General features: G+C 36.8%; 1 protein-coding gene across 20 annotated transcripts in view; it reads left to right on the forward strand.

Annotated features, from left to right (window-relative positions):
• Positions 1 to 23588, forward strand: part of TRIP12 (thyroid hormone receptor interactor 12) — a 145663-nt gene that overhangs the window by 66135 nt on the left and 55940 nt on the right. For 19 of the 20 annotated variants that reach the window (XM_082396154.1, XM_082396153.1, XM_082396140.1 and 16 more), the window contains 4 exons: positions 8807 to 8912; positions 11540 to 11676; positions 17244 to 17327; positions 18409 to 18504. In XM_082396154.1, coding sequence (XP_082252280.1) covers positions 8807 to 8912; positions 11540 to 11676; positions 17244 to 17327; positions 18409 to 18504 — 423 coding nt within the window. The remainder of the gene's footprint in view (positions 1 to 8806; positions 8913 to 11539; positions 11677 to 17243; positions 17328 to 18408; positions 18505 to 23588) is intronic. The other variant, XM_082396148.1, reaches the window with a different exon arrangement.

Below are 23588 nucleotides of genomic sequence, written 5' to 3' on the forward strand. Positions count from 1 at the left end.
CTGAGATTCACTATCTAATGAACAAATTGGGCTATGATCATTTTCAGATCTTTTTTCTTTGGCTGGTAAAATTCCACAGGGAAGATTCTTTCAGACTCCGGCCTGGAGGTGAAAGCCTAACTGCCAGAGTTGTGGGGACTAAGTGGGAGGAGAGGCCTAGGAAAGAGTCCAGATGTCATCCAGTTTGTCTGTATATATGTGACCCTTCCCCCTCTCATTCTTGGTATGATGCACCTATTTGCAGCTGTGTACTTTAATGGAGAATTTCTTTATTTTGTACTTTCTAAGGAATAAAGGTTTTATGTTTGCCTGCCTCAGGAGAGGGACATTTACCCAGCTGTGCAAGTTGGGGAGGGAATCTGGGGATCTGACTGCTTCATAAATAGCCTATGAGGCAATCCTCAGTTTAAACTCTGAGGTCGTCCCAGAAGTACCTGGTGTCATCAATTCCTAAACCTTTGTGGGATTCTGAGTGTCAGTCTAATTGGTAGTTTATCTCAGTTTTCTACCTTCAGTCTTCTGGTCTTCCTAGTGTATTTAGCACTGGAATTACTTCTTTTTCATCTTCTAAAATTGTGTTGTGTTGTGTTGTAATGGTTGTCTCTTCCATTCTTCCCATCCTTGTGAACTTATGCTTCAGATTCTTTTAATGCTATTTTAGTGGAGTTTCACTAGAGGACAGGGTGAATGCATGTGGGTCATTCTTTTGTCTTTACCCAGAGGCAGACACTTTTCTATGTATATGCACATATTTTTTTCAAAAGTAGGAGCTCATTCTGCATGACAGTAGGCATTGCTTTTTGAGTGCCTATTATAAGCCAGGCTCCATACTAGACAGTTGACATACATTAAATTTCATTATCATGATCACAGAATGAGGTAGTATCCATGTTTTAGGTGTGAAGAAACCAAAGTGCTTTATCTGCCTAAATGATTTTAACTGACATTTTTCCTTTCAAAAAATAAGCTATAAATCATGTCATTTTTTTTTTATGGCTGTGTTGGGTCTTCATTGCTGTGCGTGGGCTTTCTCTAGTTGCAGGGAGCGGGGGCTACTCTTCGTTGCAGCGCACGGACCTCTCATTGCAGTGGCTTCTCATGTTGTGGAGCACAGGCTCCAGGCGCACAGGCTTCAGTAGTTGTGGCACGCGGGCTCAGTAGTTGTGGCTCGCGGGCTCTAGAGTGCAGACTCAGTAGTTGTGGCGCACGGGCTTAGTTGCTCTGCGGCATGTGGAATCTTCCCAGACCAGGGATCAAACTCGTGTCTTCAGCATTTGCAGACGGGTTCTTAACCACTGCGCCACCAGGGAAGTCCAATCATGTCTTTTTAATAACTGTATATGTATGTACCTCTTAGCCCACTGCCAACTAAGAGGCATTTACATTCTTCTTCTAAATTTTTTAATTGACTATAGCTTTGTAATTCATTATTTTCTTGTGAGATATAAGATAAGAAACATAACACTGGTTATGTTTCTTTTAAATATTGATGTATATTTTAAATTCCCCCTAGAAATATATGAATTTATATTCTCACTAGTAGTGTAAACATGCCATTTTGGGGACTTCCCTGGTGGCACAGTGGTTAAGAATCCACCTGCCAATGCAGGGGACATGGGTTCGAGCCCTGGTCCCGGAAGATCCCACATGGCGCGGAGCAACTAAGCCCGTGCGCCACAACTACTGAGCCTGCGCTCTAGAGCCCGCAAGCCACAACTACTGAAGCCTGCACGCCTAAAGCCCGTGCACCGGAATGAAGAGTAGCCCCAGCTCGCTGCAGATAGAGAAAACCCGCGCGCAGCAACAAAGACCCAATGCAGCCAAAAATAAATAAATAAATTTTTTTTTTTTTTAAATGCCTACTTGTTCACATCCTCATTAACTAACACTGTGTTCCTGCAGTTTTTATTACCATACTGATGTTTATTTAACCATTCCTTATTATTGGACATTTAGCTCTTTTCCAGTTTCTCATTATTATAGTGGTTAGATGAATATATTTGCACATTTCTAAGTTTTTAATTCATATTGCCAAATCAGTGAACGAAATTGCTGTGCATTCACTAGGAAATAAAAATTTGGCTTAGGAAATTCCATTTGGATTTTAGCTCGCTGTCATCTGCACAACTTATCTTTTATTGTTGCTGATTTTAAAATAAACATCTATGATCCGTTTTTATATGATAGGTTACTTTTCATTTTGTGAATTTATTTTAGAAAAGCAGCCTTTGTTAGAGATGTATGTACTTGAACATAGATACACAACAATATCAAGATATACCAGGTTCTCATGATTCTGCAGTGGCTGAAGGCATTGAGTTAGCCACTGAAAATATACCCATCATTAATTAATTCTCTTTATTGGGTCCAATTTTTCCTGTAGCAAAATGATCTTATTACATGATTCTAAATTGAATTCCTCAAATGTGGTAATAGTCCTGTTATTTGGTGCTTTTTTTTCTTTTATGAAAGAAAAAGGAGTGGTTCTGAAAACCCATTGAAACAGATTTGATATGTAAATGGATCTTTAAAGTAGTTACGTGAAGGCTCTTTTTGTTTTTTATTTTCAACATTTTTTAAAAAATTAATTAATTTACTTTTTGACTGCATTAGGTCTTCGTTGCTGCGCACAGGCTTTCTCTCGTTGCGGCGAGTGGGGGCTACTCTTCGTTGCGGTGCATGGGCTTCTCATTGCGGTGGCTTCTCTTGTTGCGGAGCACAGGCTCTAGGCACGCGGGCTTCAGTTGTTGTGGCCCGCGGGCTCAGTAGTTGTGGCCCTCGAGCTTTAGAGCACAGGGTCAGTAGTTGTGGCGCATGGGCTTAGTTGCTCCGCAGCATGTGGGATCTTTCTGGACCAGGGCTCGAACCCATGTCCCCTTCATTGGCAGGCGGATTCTTAACCACTGCGCCGCCAAGAAAGTCCGCTCTTTTTAATATTAAACAAATAGGGGATTTGTGTTTAAAAGATCAGTATAGTCATCTTTTGATATCTATAAATGTAAATGAATTGTAGTGATTTTTCTAGATATCTACCCTTGTTTAAGGTATTGGTTTGTGTTCCTTATTCATAACAGTTTGTCTACTCCATTTTAAAATGGAATGTATTTACTCTCTACAGGAATATGCCAAAAACTGTAAGTAAAAAAAAAAATCAAGATACGTAATATTCTAGAAAAATTAGTACTGAAACTTTTTTTATTACTAAAATATTGTTTAGCTTGGGTCTTGTTTTGTTTTTGGTTTTTGTTTTTTCTTTTTCCAAACAAAGAGATTTTGTTTTGGAGATGTTTTTTTGTGGAGGGGAGGGGTTGGAGAGGGACTGTCTTTTTCCCCTAAACTTCAGGCAAGTCCTTATACTTTTCTTCCTTTTTCTCCTCAAAGTCCAGGTCAGTAAACATTTTCTGTAAAGACCCATATAGTAAATATTTTAGGGTCTGCTCACCACATACAGTCTTTGTCACATATTCTTCTTTTATTACAACTCTAAAAATATAAAAAACATTCTTAGCTAGTGGGCTGTACAGAAACAGGCTACCAGCAGGATTTGGTCCATACCTACTCTAGACTACAAAGTATAATACAGTAATGACTTATAATCAGAAGATTTGGGGTTATATGTGATGCATATTCAATTAAAATTAAATGGAAATCAGCTCACATGACTGGTAAAGCTAAGAGATTGTCTAGCTTCAGGCTTGGCTGGATCCAGGAGCTCAAATGAAGATGGTCCTGTCAGTCCCAAGTTTGTGACTTATGACACCCTCATTCCCCCTCTTTCCCCAAAACACTGTCCAATCATTTATATTTCTATACGAAAGTCTCTTATATCCTCGGGTCATATGCCTGTCCTTAAATGAATTAGTATGGTGAAGGGGAGGGGATAGTGGTGGAGGAGTTGTAATTGTAGATGATGAAAATACGACAGTTTGCGTCTCACTCATATAGTGGGAGTGTATTGTGGATGACAGTTCCATCAGTACCACATGGAGAAGGGTTAGGAGATAGCTCCACAAAGAATTTTAAAAAAATAAAAAGAAAAAAGAGGCAGGTGCTCAGAAAAAGGGCTGCTAGATAATATACAGTAGATGTCTGTTTGATCATCTTTTACTGTCACTTTAAAATGATTTTATAAGTTGCAGAATAAAAGTGTTCATTTATTTGAATGGAGTCATTATTCACTGAATAAAGATGTTAGGTTAGTCTCCCCCGCCTCCTCTGCTTGATTTTCAAACAACCTTATGAAATACATTGACATTCATGTTTATTCTTGTACAGCAGAAGGAATCTTTCAGGAAATTGGAAAGTTTAATTATTGCATTGCTAGAATACTTTATTATTGGGAGGAGTGCTATATTTTCATTATAGAACTGTGTAGTAGGTTCGATTATATGTGTATATCATGTCAAAGATTAGCATACCTGTAACAGATCATGTGAGAATTAAAAATAGAATGAAAGCTGATAGTGAATATGTATTGCCCAGTTGTCTATTGCTACTTTTAAAGTAATTTGACACAGTTAGAGTGAAAACCATACCTTTTCCAGGAGAAATACTTTTGTACTGAGATGTTAATTTAATGAGAAATAGTTTTAATATTTCAAGTCAAAAAGAAAAATCAATCATAAGTAGAAGGTACCCACGAACATCTTAACTATTTTTACATTAGTAAGGGTCCAGAAAGTAAAATGTCTAAGGCCCTTCATTTGTTGATTCTTTTAAAATGTTGTTATATTTTAAAAAATCCAAGCTTACAGTTGGATATATAAGAGGTTTAATTATTTCACATTTCAAATGTCACACTTTAAAAATGTCACACTTTAAAAAAAGGACTTTTTTTTTTTTTTTTTTTAAGGGTGAAGCCCTGGACTTTGTGTAAATCAGTTTTGCTTAGGAATACTTTTTCAAAAAAAGGAAAAAAAAGAGTAAGACATACCTATATTGTAGAAGACAAATCAATTAGGAATTTTAAGAGAATACTAACTGCTAGTTTCACCTTTATCCAAAGGAATAAAGATTATAGGAATATATTTGTAGGAACAAGTGCACATATTCTTATACCGATAATACAGTTGATCCTTGAACAGTGAGGGCTGCATGTAACTAAGAGCTGGCTGTCCTTATCCATGGTTCCTCCACATCCTTGGATTCAACCAACCACAGACCGTGTAGTACTGTAGTATTTACGGTTTACTGAAAAATATCCGAGTATAAGTGGACCCTGCATTGTTGAAGGGTCAACTGTAATAAGAGCTTTGATACAAGATTTATACCTAACTTTATTACACAAAGGCTTTGTGGATAAGAATATATTAATTTGATCAGTGATATTCTGGTTGCTTCTCCAAGTGGCATCATAAAAATAAATGATAAATGCAGTTTTGCTGCATTACAGAGCCTGGGACAGAGATGTGTTTGTGGTATGTGTGTTCCCATACATATGTGTTTTAATCGGTTTTCAGTAGGTTGTAGGTTTACACTTTTCCATGTTTCCACCATTTATTACAATACTCCATATTTGACCAGTAGAATGATAGGAAACATTTCAGTTCTACAAAAATACTCTATTTTTATACAGAGAGTTTAAAGTTTTCTCAACGAACCAGTAAAGCAAAATTTTAACACCTTGCCACAAGTATATTGAAGATGTACTACTGTCTGTTCTGCTTTAAAATAAGCTTAGAATTGTGTAGTTGGTGGGGTTATGCACTTTTAAGCAAGTCAGTTAATATTTTTGTGTCTGAAAAATGAGAATTATTACAACTTTATATCTGAAAGTGCTTTTGAAAATCTCCATAGCCGATCTAAAATTGTGAAATAGGGACTTCCCTGGTGATCCAGTGGTTAAGACTCTGTGCTGTTGATGCAGGGGGCCTGGGTTCGATCCCTGGTTGGGGAACTAGATCCCGCATGCCGCAACTAAAAAAAGATCCCGCGTGCCGCAGCTAAGACCCAGAGCAGCCAAATAAATAAATAAATATTAAAGAATAAATAAATAAAATAAAATTGTGACGGTAGTATGTGCTAGCATTGTCAGTTTGCTGAATGGCCAAAAGAAGGTTAAGCTGTCCCGTTTTTCTAGGAAATACTTTATCTACCAAGCTGAAGTTTGTGCTTTAGCTTTCCTTTTTCCCAGAATTTATGACCTTTCTATCTTCTAAACATGTTTTAGACTTTTGGAAGAATTTATGTAGTTCTCCTCTAAGGAAGTTTAGAGAACAAAATGTTGGGGGTTCTCTTATTTTATCAGGCTGGATGGAGTTATATGTCAATTAGCCTGACAGTCATGTTACATTATGGTATTGTGATATCAGTTATAAATAGTTTTCTATTCACTCTTGTTTTGGTTTTTCTCTGCCCTACTTCTCTGTAACTTAGTACAGTTCTTTTAAAGTCTAACACCAAGAATGGATAGAGAGATTGTGGCACATCCACACAAAGGAATACCACTTTGCCATCAAAAGGAATGAACCAATACGTGCAACACCATGAGTTCATCCCCACGACACTGTATGATTCCATTTATGTGAAACTCCAAAGTAGGCAATAGCAACAGAAAAGAAGACCAGTGGTTGCCAGGGACCTGAAGTGTGAGGGAGGGGATTAATTGCAAGGGCCATAAAGGAACTTTTTAAAGTGATGGAAATGTTCTATGTCTTGATTGTGGTGTTGGTTATATGCGTGAATAAGTTTGTCAAACTCACTGAACCCCGTGCACTTAAAATGAGTAAATTTTATCCTACGGAAATTACATTTGAATGAAGTTGTTTAAAGGAGAGTTAAACACCAAAGTCTAAAATAGGGCATGAGTAGTGAAAGTGTCAAAAAGTGTACTGTCACCGCAGATTAGCAATAAAGCAGTAGCTCACAATACATAGTTGAATATTATTTTGAATGTCACTAAATAGATGTGAAAATTTGTACTAGTGTCTCTATTACTGTATTATGGTATTTATAGATACTTTAGTATTACATGAACTAAGTAATATTAGTGACAATAATACAAAGGTTTTTAAAGTGCCTTATAAGTGAAAGTACCTTATGTTTTTTTGCAGTTTTAATGTAATGTGCACTGATGGCTTTTTCCCTCTAAATTGTACATTTTTTAGTCCAACTTAGTCACATAATTCAGATAGATAAGTGTAATTTAATATTTTCTGAAATATTAGAAAATTTCTAAATTTTTTAAATATTAAAAAATAGTGACATTATTAGCTGAATATATTAAGCTAGCTCCATAATCTGTCTACATGCCATGTCCATCTTTTCAGGTGTCTGGGGTGTGTATCCAGCTAGGCAAAGATAAAATAGTATATAGGATGTCAGATATAGCTTTGTGATCACATCAAATAATTCTGGTGACAGCTATATAGAAAATCAACCTTAAAATAAAATTGAAATTTAAGAAACGCTTAGGCCAGTCTTCTTTCGTCACTTTAAGTTTCACTCTTTGATCCTTTTATGCTGGTTTGAAGAGTCTAGATAATCTTTCACAAAAGTTATTTGGGGTGGGAGGTGGGGGGGAGAAGGGCCCAAAAGGTCTGGTTTAGATTTCTAAATGGTGATGCCTGTCTGAACATAGATATTTGTCCTTATAATTTCTGCTTTGTGTTTAAAGAGTTTTTAATAGCTTGCTTTTCACCTAGCACCTTTCATCATGTATAGTTTAAGTACAAGTTGGATGAACTGAAGTTTTTAAATGAAGAGTCTAAAAGGTCAAGAAGATGTCTAGAATCCTTTTTACCACCTCTTTCCCAGAACCTTCAGTGGTGTTTTTTACAAAATCAAGAGTAAGGAATTTCTTATCTTTACACTTTTTAAAGCAGTGAAGTGGAAAAAAATTAAAATTTGAGAAGAAACAAATGATCTGGAGAATTGTTATTGTACAGTTGGTCTCGGAGAAAGTTAACATCTATTTAAGATGATGCCAAAAGTTCCAATGGAAGTATGCTCTGTTGACTTTGGAGACCTTTCACTGCTGGGGGTCTTTGTTTAGATAGAGCTCACCACCCAGTATGTTGTCATGTCATGTACGGTGTAGAGTAACAGTGTTGCTTGGGTGGGGGGCGGGGGGGCAGTAGACGATGCTCTGATGGCTTCCCCATTGTTCATAAAATAGCAATAAACTTTTCTCAGTTGCTGTACCTTTTCAGAATCCGTTATCCCTATAAAGGTATTAGTTAGATTCCAGAATAACATGTAAAGTGTGCTTGATTGACTTTCTCCCCTTAATTATACAGTATTCTGTAAATTGGACATTCGAATAACCTTCAGTTCAAATGTATATATTTCTTGCCAATGAGTTGGTGAAAGAAAACAGTTTGTTCTCTCATGGCCTTATTGATGAGCCTTATATAAACTAGGTGAAATGGGACAGTGCAAGGAGAATGCAGTAAAGTGCTAAATGAAATACAGTAAAGTCCTGAAATACATAGTATATACAAAAAAAAAAATCTCTTGGCTTTAGTTAGTGGAGAAGAGTAGTGGAAGAGTAGAGTTGTGATAGGAACTTTTCAAGAGGATGGTTTGAGAGGAGAGGGACTGTCATTCATGGTGTTGGTTAGCTTGCGTCAAGGTTAGGCCAGAGTGAGAAGATTTCTCCTGAACAAGAATGCCAAGCACCACATGAACTTCCCCAATATGAGCAGGCACAGTAAAAGCAAACTATGGAAGTAAACCGGAGACCGCTAGAGAGGCCGTGGAAGAGTCCGTGGACTTTTGACCGGACGATGACCTGAAGAATTATGTCATTTTTAATTTAAGGTAACTGCTCTTTTAAAAATTTTACTTTTGCATTTCACATGTATAGGTTTAAGAAAATCTACCAAGAAGCGCAGCGAATCCCCACCTGCTGAGCTCCCCAGTTTGAGGCGGAGCACACGCCAGAAGACCACGGGCTCCTGTGCTAGTGCCAGGTAATAATCTGGGCTTTGCCAGTTTATGATTAGTTCATTACCTGTGTTCAGCTTTCAGCAAAATCCTTAATTTTATACGTTTTTAAAAATTATTAAAATTTTCTCTTGAATGTTGAGCAAAGAAATTTATTCTAATATAGCTAGTATTGTTGTATATTTTTGCAAATTCTTCCCCAATATTTATTACCTTTTTTTTGCTAAGTTTTAATCTTGCCTTTTTTGGACAACACCTTTGTCTTCTACCTTTTCCTCTGCTGTTACATTATTTGCACAGAGTTATTGCCAATAGTTGGACGTCTGGTTGTTTTCAGAGTTCTAGTCTGCCAAAGAAATCTCTAATGAGCATCTTTATGCAGATTTGGGTTATTTTTAAAGGTAGCTAAATTTCCCAGTAGTGTGATTAATGGATCAAAAGGGATGCCTGTTGTAATGGCTGTAATATTGCCTAATTCGTTTCTAAAAGTGTTGGCACCAGTTATTGAGTTTAATGGGTGAGGGGGAGAGATGTACTTAATTTTCATTTTGTGTTCCAATACCTGTCCTCACAGAAAAATGTCGGTTTTGTGTTCTCTCACATCTCCAATTCCCGTTTCTCCCGGTTGCTATTTTGGAGCCCATTTTCAGAAAATTATCTACCTTTGATATATGATACAGTGTATTATTTCATATACTTTATTAACTGATTCAGAATCTTAGGTTAAAGTTAAAAATCTTTTTGTTGCAATTTCATCTCAGATTTTCAGGCTTGGTCAGTTTTGGTCTTGTGCTGGTAATCACAGCCATATGGGACTTCTCCCTCCTTTATATGTAGTTTGCTCTTATATGTACTTTGTTCTCTCTACTAAATGTGCCAGAAACCAGTGATGCAAGTGACTGATTTTAGTTTACCTTTTCCCTACTCTAACTCAGGTCAGTAGAAAGGTTTTAAGCACTTCTTTTTGTTCTTCTCTGAGGTAATCGATTTTATGCTCTTGGCCGTGGGTACAGTAGTAACACAAGGAAACAGTATGACTTGTTACCTAATGAGTCATAAGAAATGGACTCTTGCCACTTTAATCTCTACTTTTCCACTTATTTCCTAGTTCTGTCAGGATTGTTTAAAATATCTGGAGTTAGTACATCTATTTGCCTTTGAAGTTTGTTGGCAGTACTTTTATGAGGACCTCTGAGAAAATTTCTTAGTTCTTCAGGGCTTTTGTCCTGTTTTGGGCCAAACTTTGAATCCATTTTACCCAAGGTTTATAATCTTAGATATAAACCAAATTCACTGTAGTTGAAAATTAATTTTAAGCTGTATGTGGTGTCAGGTAATCTAGCGTCCTGTCTTTCTCCGCAGCATTCTCTCCTTCTCCTCAGGTCCACTGTCTTGATGAACGAGAAGTTTCTTACATGCTACACACAAGCTGTCTAGCCACCTGCCTGCAGTGCTCTTCATCTCAAACTTTTCTGAATTAGTTGAGATTCCTCTTAAATTTAGTGCTTTCATAGTCGATCACAACTGCGACTTGGTCTCTTTAGACTAACACACCTTGAGGGCAGCAACCAAATGTTCAGCACAGAGTGTGCCACATGGTTGATGCAAGTTAAATGTTAAATAAATGACTTAATTTGAATCCCACTAACTTGTAGCTTGGTAATTGGGGTTTGGAATGAGCTTTTTTCCCCTGTGAACGAAAGGTTGGCAAAGTAAATCCCTGCTTAGGGAAGGGTTTTAATAATTGAGAGAATAAACTCTTCTAGAACTCATTGGTGATTCAGAGCTTTCATTTACATGTCACTTATGCCTGGTTCCTTGTTCTTTACTAGGCAACATCTAATTTCACTGTAGTTTACTTTAGTCTAAAACATTTCTTTAGTAGTAGGTTTTTGCACTTTTCTGAGGTCATTTGGGGAGCTGCCTTTAAACAATACTAAGTTGTTGTAATTTTGGAAGTCTTCTGTCTCTACCTGATTTGCTTACTGATTTCGCTATTAAAATAGAAAGAAAGTCATCAATAAAATATAGTCTGCTTCATGATAAATGACTGATGATTCCTTTTTCCATATCTTACACTATGCCTCAATCAGAGACAAGTGTCTTCCCAGATGTCATCTGTATTTATTTATAAATATTAAATACTCATTTCTTTTATTTTAAAGGCTAGAGCTATTGTCCATTATTAGGATAGTAATTTTTTGATGATTTAAGTAATCTGGGACTTAGGTGATGGGAATTTTTCCCATCTTCTTCTCTCCCCCTGCCCTGCCCCCATTTTCAAGTATCAGTCTGAAAGTCCATAGAGTGGTCCACTATTTACCCAGGAATTAGGGATCTATTTTAAATGAATTGAATTGTCTCTCCAGAAGGAATCACTTTTCCATGTAGTTGAAGTGTTTAAAAATCACTTCTGTTTGTAAGGATGACAACAGCTCATAACAACACAAAAGCTTGTATTGTCAATGTGATATAGCTTGGATGAGTTTTAAATATACAAAGTCTTGGTTGTTACCCACAGTGATTTTCTACAACAATTTTTATGTAAAAAGAAGAAACTAGCTCTGTGTTCCATGCATTGGAGCTTTGTGCTGTGTGGACATTGCTCCTGGTCACTGGGGGTGCTGCCTATGATGGCACTTTTCTGTTGTAGTCGGCGAGGCTCTGGCCTGGGCAAAAGAGGAGCAGCTGAAGCGCGTCGACAGGAGAAGATGGCAGACCCTGAGGGCAACCAGGAGACAGTGAATTCTTCAGCCGCACGGACGGACGAAACTCCCCAAGGAGCGGCAGGTAGATTGGCACTTCTTAAGCCTAAAAAGCGTTTATGTATCTTCCAGATTTATTTGGAGATAAATTACTTTTTAGGTACACCAGATATAATGGAAGATAGGAGACGGATACATCTTAAGATGTTAGCCATCACACTTGTTCGCTTTTGTTCCGCTTTATAGATTTGGTGTCTTGATTAGTTGTATTCATTTGTTGTTGTTGTTGTTGTTTAATCTTTTTCCAAATCCAAATTTGTACTAATTACATTCAAAGGCCTTTTAAGAAGCAGTAAGTCCCTTTCTGTTTAAGCTTCTTAAATATTGATCAGTACATATAATAGTTGCCTACTGATTGTTTGTAAAACTTTAATTTCATAGTAAAAATGTAAGGATGTGGCTTAAATTGCTTCACAGAAGTCTAAATTTTAATTTAGAATGTGTAGTCCCTAAAAAATAACAAGTATTCAGTTTGAATCTAAGCAGCTTTAAGACTAGTATTCCTATTCTTCCAGGTTTCTCATTTTTATTCTCCTAGATGTCTTAGCCCAGCAAAAATTAGGCCCCCCGCCCCACCCCAAGTATGTACCCATTTCCAGTGCCAGAAGGCGGCTGACACTCCAGGGCTTGATTGTGGCTAACGGGTTTAAACAGTAGCTTGTTATAAGCATTTCTCACTAACACTAAGAACAGATACAAAAATATTATAAGTCATCATTATGAACATACGGGTCTGAGTCCCTTAAATCTGGATGATATGCGTAGCTTTAGGTGTAGGCATGTATGTTCTTACTTTTGAACAGAGTTCTTTAATGTATTACTGTTAGTATCAGAATAGGTGCCAGTTTTCTTTAATGCCTATGGTTGATTGTATATCCTCATTTACCAGGAAGGTTCTGGTTTGCCCACTGCTGTCTATGTTCTGTGCCTTTTGTCTCAGCTTTCTGTCCAGCTTAACATCTTTACCAACTTATCTTTCCTGGTTTTGTATGATAGATTACATGGCGAACTTACGGCATCTCTCCTGGTGGTGCCTTTTTCCCAGAATAGTTTTTCTGAAGGGTTAAATGGTAGATTTTTGGAAACATACAGTGCATTGCACATGCAACTCACTGAAGCTCTGTAGGACACACAGCCTATGCTTCCCAGTGTTTTAATGTTTATTCCAAGTCTGACTATGGAAGTGGAGCAATTCCCACATGGATGACACTTTGCGAGGGAGCTGCTGAGCGTGTTGTTAAAGTGGACTCATTACAGTAATTACAATAGCTGACATTTACAGAGTGCACACTCCATTGCAGACACACTGTTAAGCACTTTACGTATATTCTCATTTAATATTCAGAACAACCTGCTGAGGTGTGAGTTGCTGTTACCCTCATTTTATAAATGAGAAAAACTGAGATGCATAATGGTTAAGCCTGCCAGGGTTACAAACTAGGATGTGTGACTCTCAAATCCAGGTCTTAGAGAAAAGAAGTGCACAGTTACAACAGCTGTGGTGTTCTGCTTCCCTATGGTTGCTCAAGTTTGTTTAATTCATAGGGGTGTAATTGGAGGCCAGAATGAGGGGGTGGTGTGTAAAATTTTGTTCCCTGGTATATTTGCCAAAGAGGATAAAAGCTTCAAAGGATTAGGTTCCTGAGATTGCCCTCCTAAAGGCTCGCCTGTGTTTCATTGTCATCCGTATTTGAAATCCCGTTGTGATCTAGGTGCTTTCCGAGTTTATGTAAAAGATACATGTGCATGTTCACTGGTATTAGAGCAGCATTAACTTTATTACCTTTTGGAGGCTGGATCCCTTGTACGTACTACAGGGGTTCCTCTGCCAGCTCACTAAAGTGCTTCTGGGGAAAGAGGCAGATTACTTATTACTAGCTTTATATTAAGTTCTTCAGTGTAATGTGCTTTCGTTTCTCAGTATGTAAAACTGGAATTTAAAGAAAAGTAAAACCCTCTAATTTCGTGTACAGTACAAACTGATGGTGGTAACTTAGAGCATCTTATGGCAAGTGTCCATTCTCAGACAGTTCTTATACAGTTGGTATAAGACTCACTTCATTTGAAACATTTATTTTGAAATAATGTTTTTACTAATTTAAAGAGATTAATCTCTTCAGTCTTATGTATATATTCATTTTTCAGTGTTTCTTTATTTTTAAAGATCATTTCTTCTTGACTTATTTCAGTGGCCTCGTTGATATAAGTGTATTTCTTTTTTCACATGTAGATATTAAAGCATTGCTCCACCTTTGGAATACTTACTTATATCGCCCTGACTTTGCCAGTGTTGTTGACATTTAGGAAAGTTTGTTGATAACGGTGTCCCTTTGGGTCACTCTGAAGTTTACTGTGATGTGGAGTGCAACCCCTCTAGCTCTTCATAGAAGAAATGTCAGCTCTTGAAGTTGAAAGTTAAGTGTTCCCCACATTGTCCCAAGAGCTGAAGGGTTTAGTTTTAGACTTCATTAGAACTGAGCACCACTTTATAGTGCTGACAAAGTCCTGCAAATCTTAGCGATACTAAGGTGGGGAATCAAGAAGTCTTCTTTATACCCAGAAATCAATCAAAGTAAGGAAAAATGTTCTGACACCTACATTTTGCATTGGGAATCTTAATTTCACAAGAAATGAACAGGGTCAGATTGTAAAAAGAAAGCAACTCAGTTTTGTAAATTTTTCTCTCCCTAATTATTTTTGGTTAGTGCCACTAAAAATTAGATTGCTACCATATCACCTGATGCCAAGGCCCATATAAGGTGTAATTATATTCCAAACAACCATTCTTCTGACCTAGCTCAAAAGTTTTTGTGACACTAAAAATGTCTTCCCATTGCCTCCTATACTTAGGTATTTGGTAAACCCTTAGCAGTTCCTGTCAAGTAAAAGTGAATTCTATCAGCTTTAACTGTGTGTTGGAAACTGCCTTACATGGTGCTGTAAAGATATGCTGAGACTAGATGGGAGAGATACCAGTTTAAACAAAAAAAAGAAAAAGATTGACACCTCTTAAATTCTGACATTGGATTTTCTGTGTTTGATAGCCTTGCTTTTATATTTGTGTCGGGATGGATTTTGTGTGTGTTGCCCAAGGTTTGATGCCTTGATTGAAGTAACTTTCTCGCTGACTGCTATTAATGGGTTACATTTCCTTACCTGCATGACTTTACAAACAGCCACTCACAGGCTAAGCTAGTTTGGTTTATCTAATTTTGTAAAACTTAGAAAAAAGGGAGCTACAGTGATCAAATGCTTATTAATACTTGCCATCAAAGGGATGGCAGCTGGAAAGGATCTTTTTCCTTGGGTCCAGTAACTGATTTGTGTCAAAATAGGCCCTCAACTTGATTAAAAACCAGAATATCCCTGCTCCTTCTTGTAGTGGGTCTGTGGTTCCCTTAAGGTTGGGACCTCACTATAATAGTCTTAACAGCTCTTTTAATTCTGTGCTTTTACAAGTTTTATGTCTTGGTTAATGTCTTTGTGGCAGGGCAATTTGAGGTATTCATTATTCATTATGTCAGTTCTTAGAATAATATGTTTAAGAAGTAACTTAAGGTTAAACCTTTAAAATCATAAGTTGTAGATTTGTAGACTGGTTTAAAGTAGAACTAGTAGACCCTCTGATAAACTTTAAAAAAAACCCAGCATTACCTTAAGTGAACTTGTGATTTTTTTTCCTTAAAAAATGTGTGGTTCCAGAGTGTGCCTTTGGGGGGGGAGCAGGAAAGAAAGAAAAACCAACAATTTTGTTTGCCAAAACTTTGTATTTTCTTTCCACATTTTGTAAAAGTTTCAAAGTAAGTTTACGAGCCACTTGACAAAGTTCAGTTCTAATTGGGACCCAATAGCAGAGTTGGTTGACATGGTTTCTGTATAACATGGAGAAGCAGCTACACTTAAATCAGAAACTAGTGCTGAAGGATAAATTCAAGATGCTGATAGCGTGCAGTTCGTAAGAGTGCAGCCTATGAAGTCAGACTGCCTGGGCTCACATCTCACGCCCGTGGTTAGTTGTCTGACCTTGGGCAAGCACACGCAAAGACACAAAGCCTTGGTTTCCTCATGTGCATGATAGAGCTTGTAATACTTCTTTGTATGGTTGAGAGGAAACACACAGACACGTTCTCCATGTAGTCAGCATTTAGTGAGTGCTACCTACAAGTAGCCTTATAGAGTACAGTTATTATTTCCTTTTTTTTTCCCATCAGAAGTGTGGATTTTGCTAAACTCCATTACTCCTTAATATTAGCATTTCTCCTTAGCCTGTAACTCTAAACCATGGGGTTGCCAGCGTTTTCTGTGAAGGGCCAGATAATTGATGTTTTAGGCTTTATGCAGGCTCTGTTGGAACAACTCTGTGATTGTAGCACAAAAGCAGCCACAGGTATGTAAGTGAATGAGTTTGCATATGTTTTAACAAAATTTTATTTGCAAAGTGGTGTGCTGGACTGGATTTGGCCTGTGGGCCACAGTTTGCTGATTCCTGTTCTAAACCATACATTTTTCTACAAGTTTTTTAAAAATTCTGGTGAAATTATAGAATACTTAAATGAGGGGTGAAGAAAAGTATTAAGAAAACACAGAGTTGGTGGCTGGGGTGTTTACATCTCTTTCTTCAGAAAAACTCTTTACATTCACATATGTGATCCATGTGCCTCTTTTAATAATGACAAAAATATTCTTCTTGCATTCTGTCACCATCTGTCAAGTGGACAGGACTTAAGGTACTGTGGATGATGTGGTCATACACAGATGAATCGTCTATGTACAAAAAATGCTTTAGGACTCAACAGACACTGAGAGGAGGGGACAGTAAAACTGCTAGTTTTACAGGAATACATTTTCATCTCCTGGTCAGATTTATAATATTGTAGAATCAACCACTATTTACTTAGACTGAATTATCGATCAGGTTAGCATTTTGTTTAGTAGAATCCTTCTGAATCTGAACTCTTCATTCTGCATTTGTTTTGACATGTTAGTTGCCCTCTCTTTTGTACTTCAGTGTTTTGCAGTCTTCTGTCAGTTGTAATGTGTATCTTCAATGTTTTGTCCTGGAAATAAGAGAGCGTAATCTTTGCACACTCTTGAAATGAAAGAAAACACGGCAAACGATCGTATCCAGACTATAGTCCAGGAATAAAGCAGACTGAAGAAGGCACACATCTACATGGAACATTTTCCCCAAATGTCAGTTTTGCTTTCTGTTTGTGACTAATTGCCCATCTATTAAATATCACAATGGTTTTTTAGCAGTGTTATCTTTATGGACTTTTGGTAGAGGAGTTCAGGATAAGACTCAATTCAGGAACAGTTTCAAAGACAGGAGGAAACTGTGAAAACCATGTACGAGTGAAATGCAAAGCTTGTATATTATGCTTGTTTCTAATGTAGTTGAGCCATCTTTTTTCCATAAAAGCTACATGATGAAGTCTAGAATAACAGCTGTTGTGCAATGGGCAGACACGTTTGCCTTTATTCATTGTTGTCTGTAAAACTCTGCTTTTTCTTTTTTAAGATAAACCAGACATAATGAATTTAAATGTTCCTCTCCTAACCCTCACCTTCCCCCCCCCCCCCCCTTCAAAGCCTCTAGTTCTGTTGCAGGGGCTGTGGGCATGACCACTTCTGGGGAGAGTGAATCGGATGATTCCGAAATGGGACGATTGCAAGGTAAAGAGAGTTACTGAGCTTACAAGAAACTCTTGTCATGGGCTGCCTGTTAACTACTGTTCTTTGTTGAAGTTAATTCGGATAAGCTCATAAAAGTATAATGTAGCAGTGCCCATACCTCCAAAAAAAGCTTTTTATGTAGTGGCGATTTGATGATTTGGAATTGGAAGATGATCCGTTTGGCTCTTCATCTTTACTGTTTAACTAGATAAAAATCTTATATAGTATATTTATTTTTTATGTCTAAAAATTTTTTTTCATTATGGTTGCATATATAGCTAGTAATACGTTAAGGAAGATATTGAACAAGGGGTAGCTTAATATATTGTGCTCTGGTACCTAATAACGTATTGCATCTAGTAGGATGCTTTCTTGCTGTGTTCTTTTGTGTTCTTGATCCACTATTTGAAAATGAATGTAGATTGTATACATAAACTCGAGGTATTATAATGTTGTAAGTGCTTTTAAAAAGCTTTATATTATGTATACATTATTTACAAGTACATGGATATGTCTTTTTATTATCTTCAGACAGCTGATTTATAGAATAGATCCCCAATGTGAGGCTTACAAGAAACATTAATGAATCAGTTTCAGATTGCTTTTAAGTTCCTGAAGGAACTTACAGCAATCACTTTTTGACTAGAACTCTTACGAACAGTTTTTCTCACTTTTGGGAACTGATAAAAATGATTTTTTTCCTATGTTTTTAGAGGATCTCATGATCAATATCTGATGGGAAATAATAGAGTGAAATAGCTAAGGTGCTTAACATAACTTCTTCGAAATAAATGTTTACTTTGGGTTTTTCTTGGACCATTTACATAGTCCCTGCTGGCACGGATATTTAATATCTCCATAAAACCTTAAGATGCCCTGGAGTAGATACATGGGTGTTGTAACTTATATTAATTACATTAGTATATACAAGTGGTCTTGAAAAGTTTAATGTAACTTAAAGTTCAAAATGGAAAGTAATTGTTTAAATCAATTATGTGATAAATCAGTTGTTCGAAACTTCTAGATAAGATCAGTTATATTAACACTTCGACTACTCCTCCTGCCCTTCTTTTTTCCTTAGCTCTGTTAGAGGCCAGGGGTCTTCCTCCTCACCTGTTTGGTCCTCTTGGTCCTCGGATGTCACAACTTTTCCATAGAACAATTGGAAGCGGAGCTAGTAAGTGAATACTTTTAAATTTGTCCTCCCCTCAAAACTCTTAGTAATTAGTTGAGTGCTGTTTTTACTGTTTACCTCTTCATGTAAGAGAGTTTTCACATAAGGAAGTTTCATGAACTTTAACCTGTTTTAAAAAACAGAGCTTCTGCACATTCTTGCCTTAAATGATAGCAACTCTTCAAGATTTTCTCCTTTTATTTTTGATTACTGAATTGGAACCATTAGAAAACCATCCAAAGTTTACAACAAGATTGACCCTTCATTTTGGTTTTTTTTAAACTATAGAAGAGTACAGGATCTCAGGTGATTACATTATTATAGCATCTGACTGCATGCTTTGCACAGATTTGTGTCTTGAGTTTTTTATGGTATAATAAAATTTAACCCATTAGGCAGTTGATTATCAAATGAGCCTGAGAGGAAAGATTTCTCAGCAGAATTACCAGTAACAAGACTCATTTAATCAAATTAATATAACCCAGAGATCTTATCATATATGGTAGATATAAGAGTGATTGTTTAAGTCTCAGTTTGTAACTAAGAATATGATTTTGCATAATCACAAATTCAGTTAAATTCTGTCTGGTATAGAATATTACCTTTAGCTTCCTTAAGCAATAAAATTTACATTTAAGCATTTTTAAAAATTGAAGTATAGTTGATTTACAATGTTGTGTTCATTTCTGCTGTACAGCAAAGTGACTCAGTTTTATATATATACACACACACACACACACACACACACACACATTCTTTTTTATTTCATCGATAATATTTCCATAGAATCAGTAGGCTATTTGCAGACTTCAGTCTTGATTAATTTCAAAATTTCTGAAGTGTTACCGAAGGTTGTTAACTCTGACCTTACAAATAAATTTGTACTTATATAATTTTCCATCAAATATTCTAAGTTTTAAAAAAAAATAATGCTATGTGTGTACATGTGCTCATATTATGTGTACTTGTACTTGATGATTTTAAGAAGCAGCTGGTATTTTCTTTTTAATTTTTGAATTTTATTTATTTTTTTATACAGCAGGTTCTTATTAGTTATCTCTATTCTATACATATTAGTATATACACTTCAATCCCAATCTCCCAATCCATCCCCCCCCTACCCCCCCCCCCCGCCACTTCCCCCCCTTTGTGTCCATACGTTTGTTCTCTACATCTGTGTCTCTATTTCTGCCCTGCAAACCGGTTCATCTGTACCTGTACCATTTTTCTAGGTTCCACATATATGCATTAATACACGATATTTGTTTTTCTCTTTCTGACTTACTTCACTCTGTATGACAGTCTCTAGATCCATTCACGTCTTTACAAATGACCCAATTTCGTTCCTTTTTATGGCTGAGTAATATTCCACTGTATATATGTACCACATCTTCTTTATCCATTCGTCTGTCGATGGGCATTTAGGTTGCTTCCATGACCTGGCTATTGTAAATAGTGCTGCAATGAACATTGGGGTGCATGTGTTTCTTTGAATTATGGTTTTCTCTGGGTATATGCCCAGTAGTGGGATCGCTGGGTCATATGGTAATTCTATTTTTCGTTTTTTAAGGAACCTCCATACTGTTCTCCATAGTGGCTGTATCAATTTACATTCCCACCGACAGTGCAAGAGGGTTCCCTTTTCTCCACACCCTCTCCAGCATTTGTTGTTTGTAGATTTTCTGATGATGCCCATTCTAACTGGTGTGAGGTGATACCTCATTGTAGTTTTGATTTGCATTTCTCTAATAATTAATGATGTTGAGCAGCTTTTCATGTGCTTCTTGGCCATCTGTATGTCTTCTTTGGAGAAATGTCTATTTAGGTCTTCTGCCCATTTTTGGATTGGGTTGTTTGTTTTTTTAATATTGAGCTGCATGAGCTGTTTATAGTTTTGGAGATTAATCCTTTGTCCGTTGATTCATTTGCAAATATTTTCTTCCATTCTCAGGCAGCTGGTATTTTTGTTTTTGTTTTGTTTTGCTTTGCTTTTGCTGCCCTGATACTCATCTCTCAAATAACATAGCCTTCTGCAAAGTTCTCGAGAACCCTTGAGTATGGATTTTTATTCAGTGTTGTTTATTAGGCACTGGGATTGTACAGAGTCGTGAATAGGATAATAAGCAGAGTTGTTTCCCACGTGGAAGCTTCCCTGTTAGAGAGTGACCCTGGCAATAAACAAGACAATTACTATATAGTAAAATTTCAGGTCATGTCAATGCAGTGAAGGAAAACAAAGCAGAGTTAGGAAGGCGTTTGTTGGTGTGATGATAGGCTGGTTTAAAGGAACCTTTTCTGAGGTGATTTTGTGGAGAACAAAATGGAGTGAGAAAACCAGCTCTGCAGGGATCTGAGGGAAAGAGGAAGTGCAAGGCCGCAGGTGGAAATGAGTTTGACATGCTCATGAGACAGCAGGAGGGGCCTGTGGAAAGTGAAAGGAGAGTGGTAGAAGATGAAATCTGAGAGGTGTAGGTACTTGCCAGGTCATGTTGGACCTTTGCAGGTCAGCAGCAAGTGTGGGATTTAAACTAAGGGTAATCAGGATTTATCTGTATTATGAAAAAGATCAAACATACACAGAAGTTGAGAGTATTAGTAGTAGTATAATAACATCCATGAGCCCATCAACAATTATCGATCCACATGACCTGACCATTGTTTCATTTATATCCTCAGTTGTTCTCTCCACTCCCAAGTTTATTTTTTTAACTTTTTCCATTTGCATATATTTGAATTTATATCTATAAAAATAAGGACATAACCACAGTACTGTCTAAAAAAGTTTATATTAAGAAAATCCTTACTAAGTATCCAGAATTCAAATGTTCCAGTCCTCACATAAATACATTTTAAAAACTTCAATTTAACTGATGGCAAAGTATAGATCATATTTTTAACGTGTGTGCTTTTTTAATTTTTAAGAGAAATTTGATTTCATTTATTTTTCCACTTCATTTATTTTTGGGGAGAAGGCTGGGAAGAAAAATTGTTGCAGAGCTACCCAAGAGTATTAGCATTAAACATCGGAAATCCATATTAAGGCTTGACTATTGCACATGAAATTAATATAAATGATAGACTAGAACCAGAGTAGAAAACAGTGACACACCCCCATGCCCATGACCCAGCTTCAGCAATGCCTGCTTCATGGCCAGTCCGTCTTTACACCCACCAACATCCCTCCTCTTGTATTAATTTGAAATGAATCCCAGACATTATATAATTTTATCTATAAACATTTCATCATGTAGCTCAAGATAATGTCCCTTAAAACACACATACACATGCATGCATACATCCACATTACTATTATTATATCTGAAAAAGAAACCAGTAATTCCTTATTGATAGATACCCATTCAGTCAGATTTCCGTTGTCTCAAATGGGAAAGTAAAAAAAAAAAAAAGTAAACTTCTTGTTAAACTGGTAGTTGGATCTAGAAGCTTTTTCAGGTTCAAGTTTGGTTCTTTATTTTCCTCCTCTGGTGAGGAAAGACTATGCGAAAGTGGTAGTGTTTTCTAATATTAGGAAGCCCACAAAGTCTAGACAACAGGGATTACAAATGAAAGTATTTCATATCTAATGATCAGTCTTCATTTATTAGAAGTAAAAGAAGTAATTTAGTTGAAATACATAAAGAATATTTCTCCCTTCTATTTGGTTACCCAGGAGAATAGTTGGTATAGGAAAAATATTTCCTACCCTTTATTTACCAGTTTTGCATCCTTCAAAGTGCTGTTGTTTTTAAGTATCATTGTCAATCGGGTTGAGATGTGTTTTAGCCATTTCATTGATTTTCATTGATGATGAAATTGTGTAGTCATCATCTGATCTTTCTGATGTGATCTCAGTAGTTTTTGATGCCCTCTTTGCTTTCTGATGAGCCAAGTTGAACACCCCCTACCCCCCCACCTGAAATCAGGCATTGCCTCAGAGAGCCCTGGTTTTCTTTATAGGAAATGGTATTTAGATTCCACAGTCTGGGCTGTTGGTGTATTTGCTACTGGGTTGATCATTGTTGTTAGACACTTTTAATGGACAAAAGTAGGAAATAATTGTATTTAATCTTTTAAGATTAAAAATCATGAGTTCATACTGATACTGCCAATTCACATTCAGGGCTGCAGGGGTTTTATTTATCTTGTATCTTTCCCTCCTGCCAAAAGTTTCAGTTCCCAGTGATAACAACATAGTCATTTATTTGCTTTATCCTACAGTACAAAATTCCAACCTAACACCAAAAGTAGTATTATTAAGAAAGTTTTAATTTTGTAACAGTTCTTTTTTTGTTCTTGGGATGTATCTCACTTTGTGGTCATTTGTTTGTATTTTAGAGTCACTTTAAATAATTCTTTACATTCACGCCGCCAGGTTGGTTTGGCGCATTTGCTTTATTTTGCTTTTAATTTTTAGGGATTGACTTTAAAATGTAGTCTTGCTTTTATAATTTGTTATATTTACATGGTTCCTGAAGTCAAATCTACAAATTTTTAAAAGTCTTATCTTTTGCTATCCCTTTAGCCTGTTTCCTCCTCCCACACAAATAACCTTTGTAATTTTGTGGCCTGTCCTTTTGTTATTTACTTAAGAAAACAAAAACAAATCCGTATTATCTACTTCACACACACTGACTTTCTTAGATAAGAGTAATAAATTTTACATACTTTGCCTTGCTTTTAACAGTATGTTTTGGTGTTCACTTTTCATAGCTGCTGTGCGCGTCACGCACGTGCGTGTCACGCGCATGCGCAGAGAGAGAGAGAGAGAGAGAGAGAGAGAGAGAGAGAGAGAGAGAGAGAGAGAGAGAGAGAGAGAGAGAGAGATTCCCCATTCCTTTTGTAAAGCTGCCACAGTACTGCAGTGTGTGGATGTACAGTTTATTTTGCCAGTCTCCTGTTGGACATTTGGGTTATTTCCAGTCTTGGTTGTGTTGCAGTGAAATACAGCTTTCTTGTTTTTACCTGTGTTATCTTCAGGATAGATTTCTAGAAGGGAGATTGCTGTGTAAAGGATAAATGCGTACAACATTTTGGCAGATGTTGTAAATCAGCCTCTTTTGGAGATTATAATGCATATCCTTGGCTTA

This window comes from Balaenoptera borealis (genome assembly GCF_965194805.1).
Source record: "Balaenoptera borealis genome assembly, chromosome: 6".
In the NCBI taxonomy this organism is placed as follows: domain Eukaryota; kingdom Metazoa; phylum Chordata; class Mammalia; order Artiodactyla; family Balaenopteridae; genus Balaenoptera; species Balaenoptera borealis.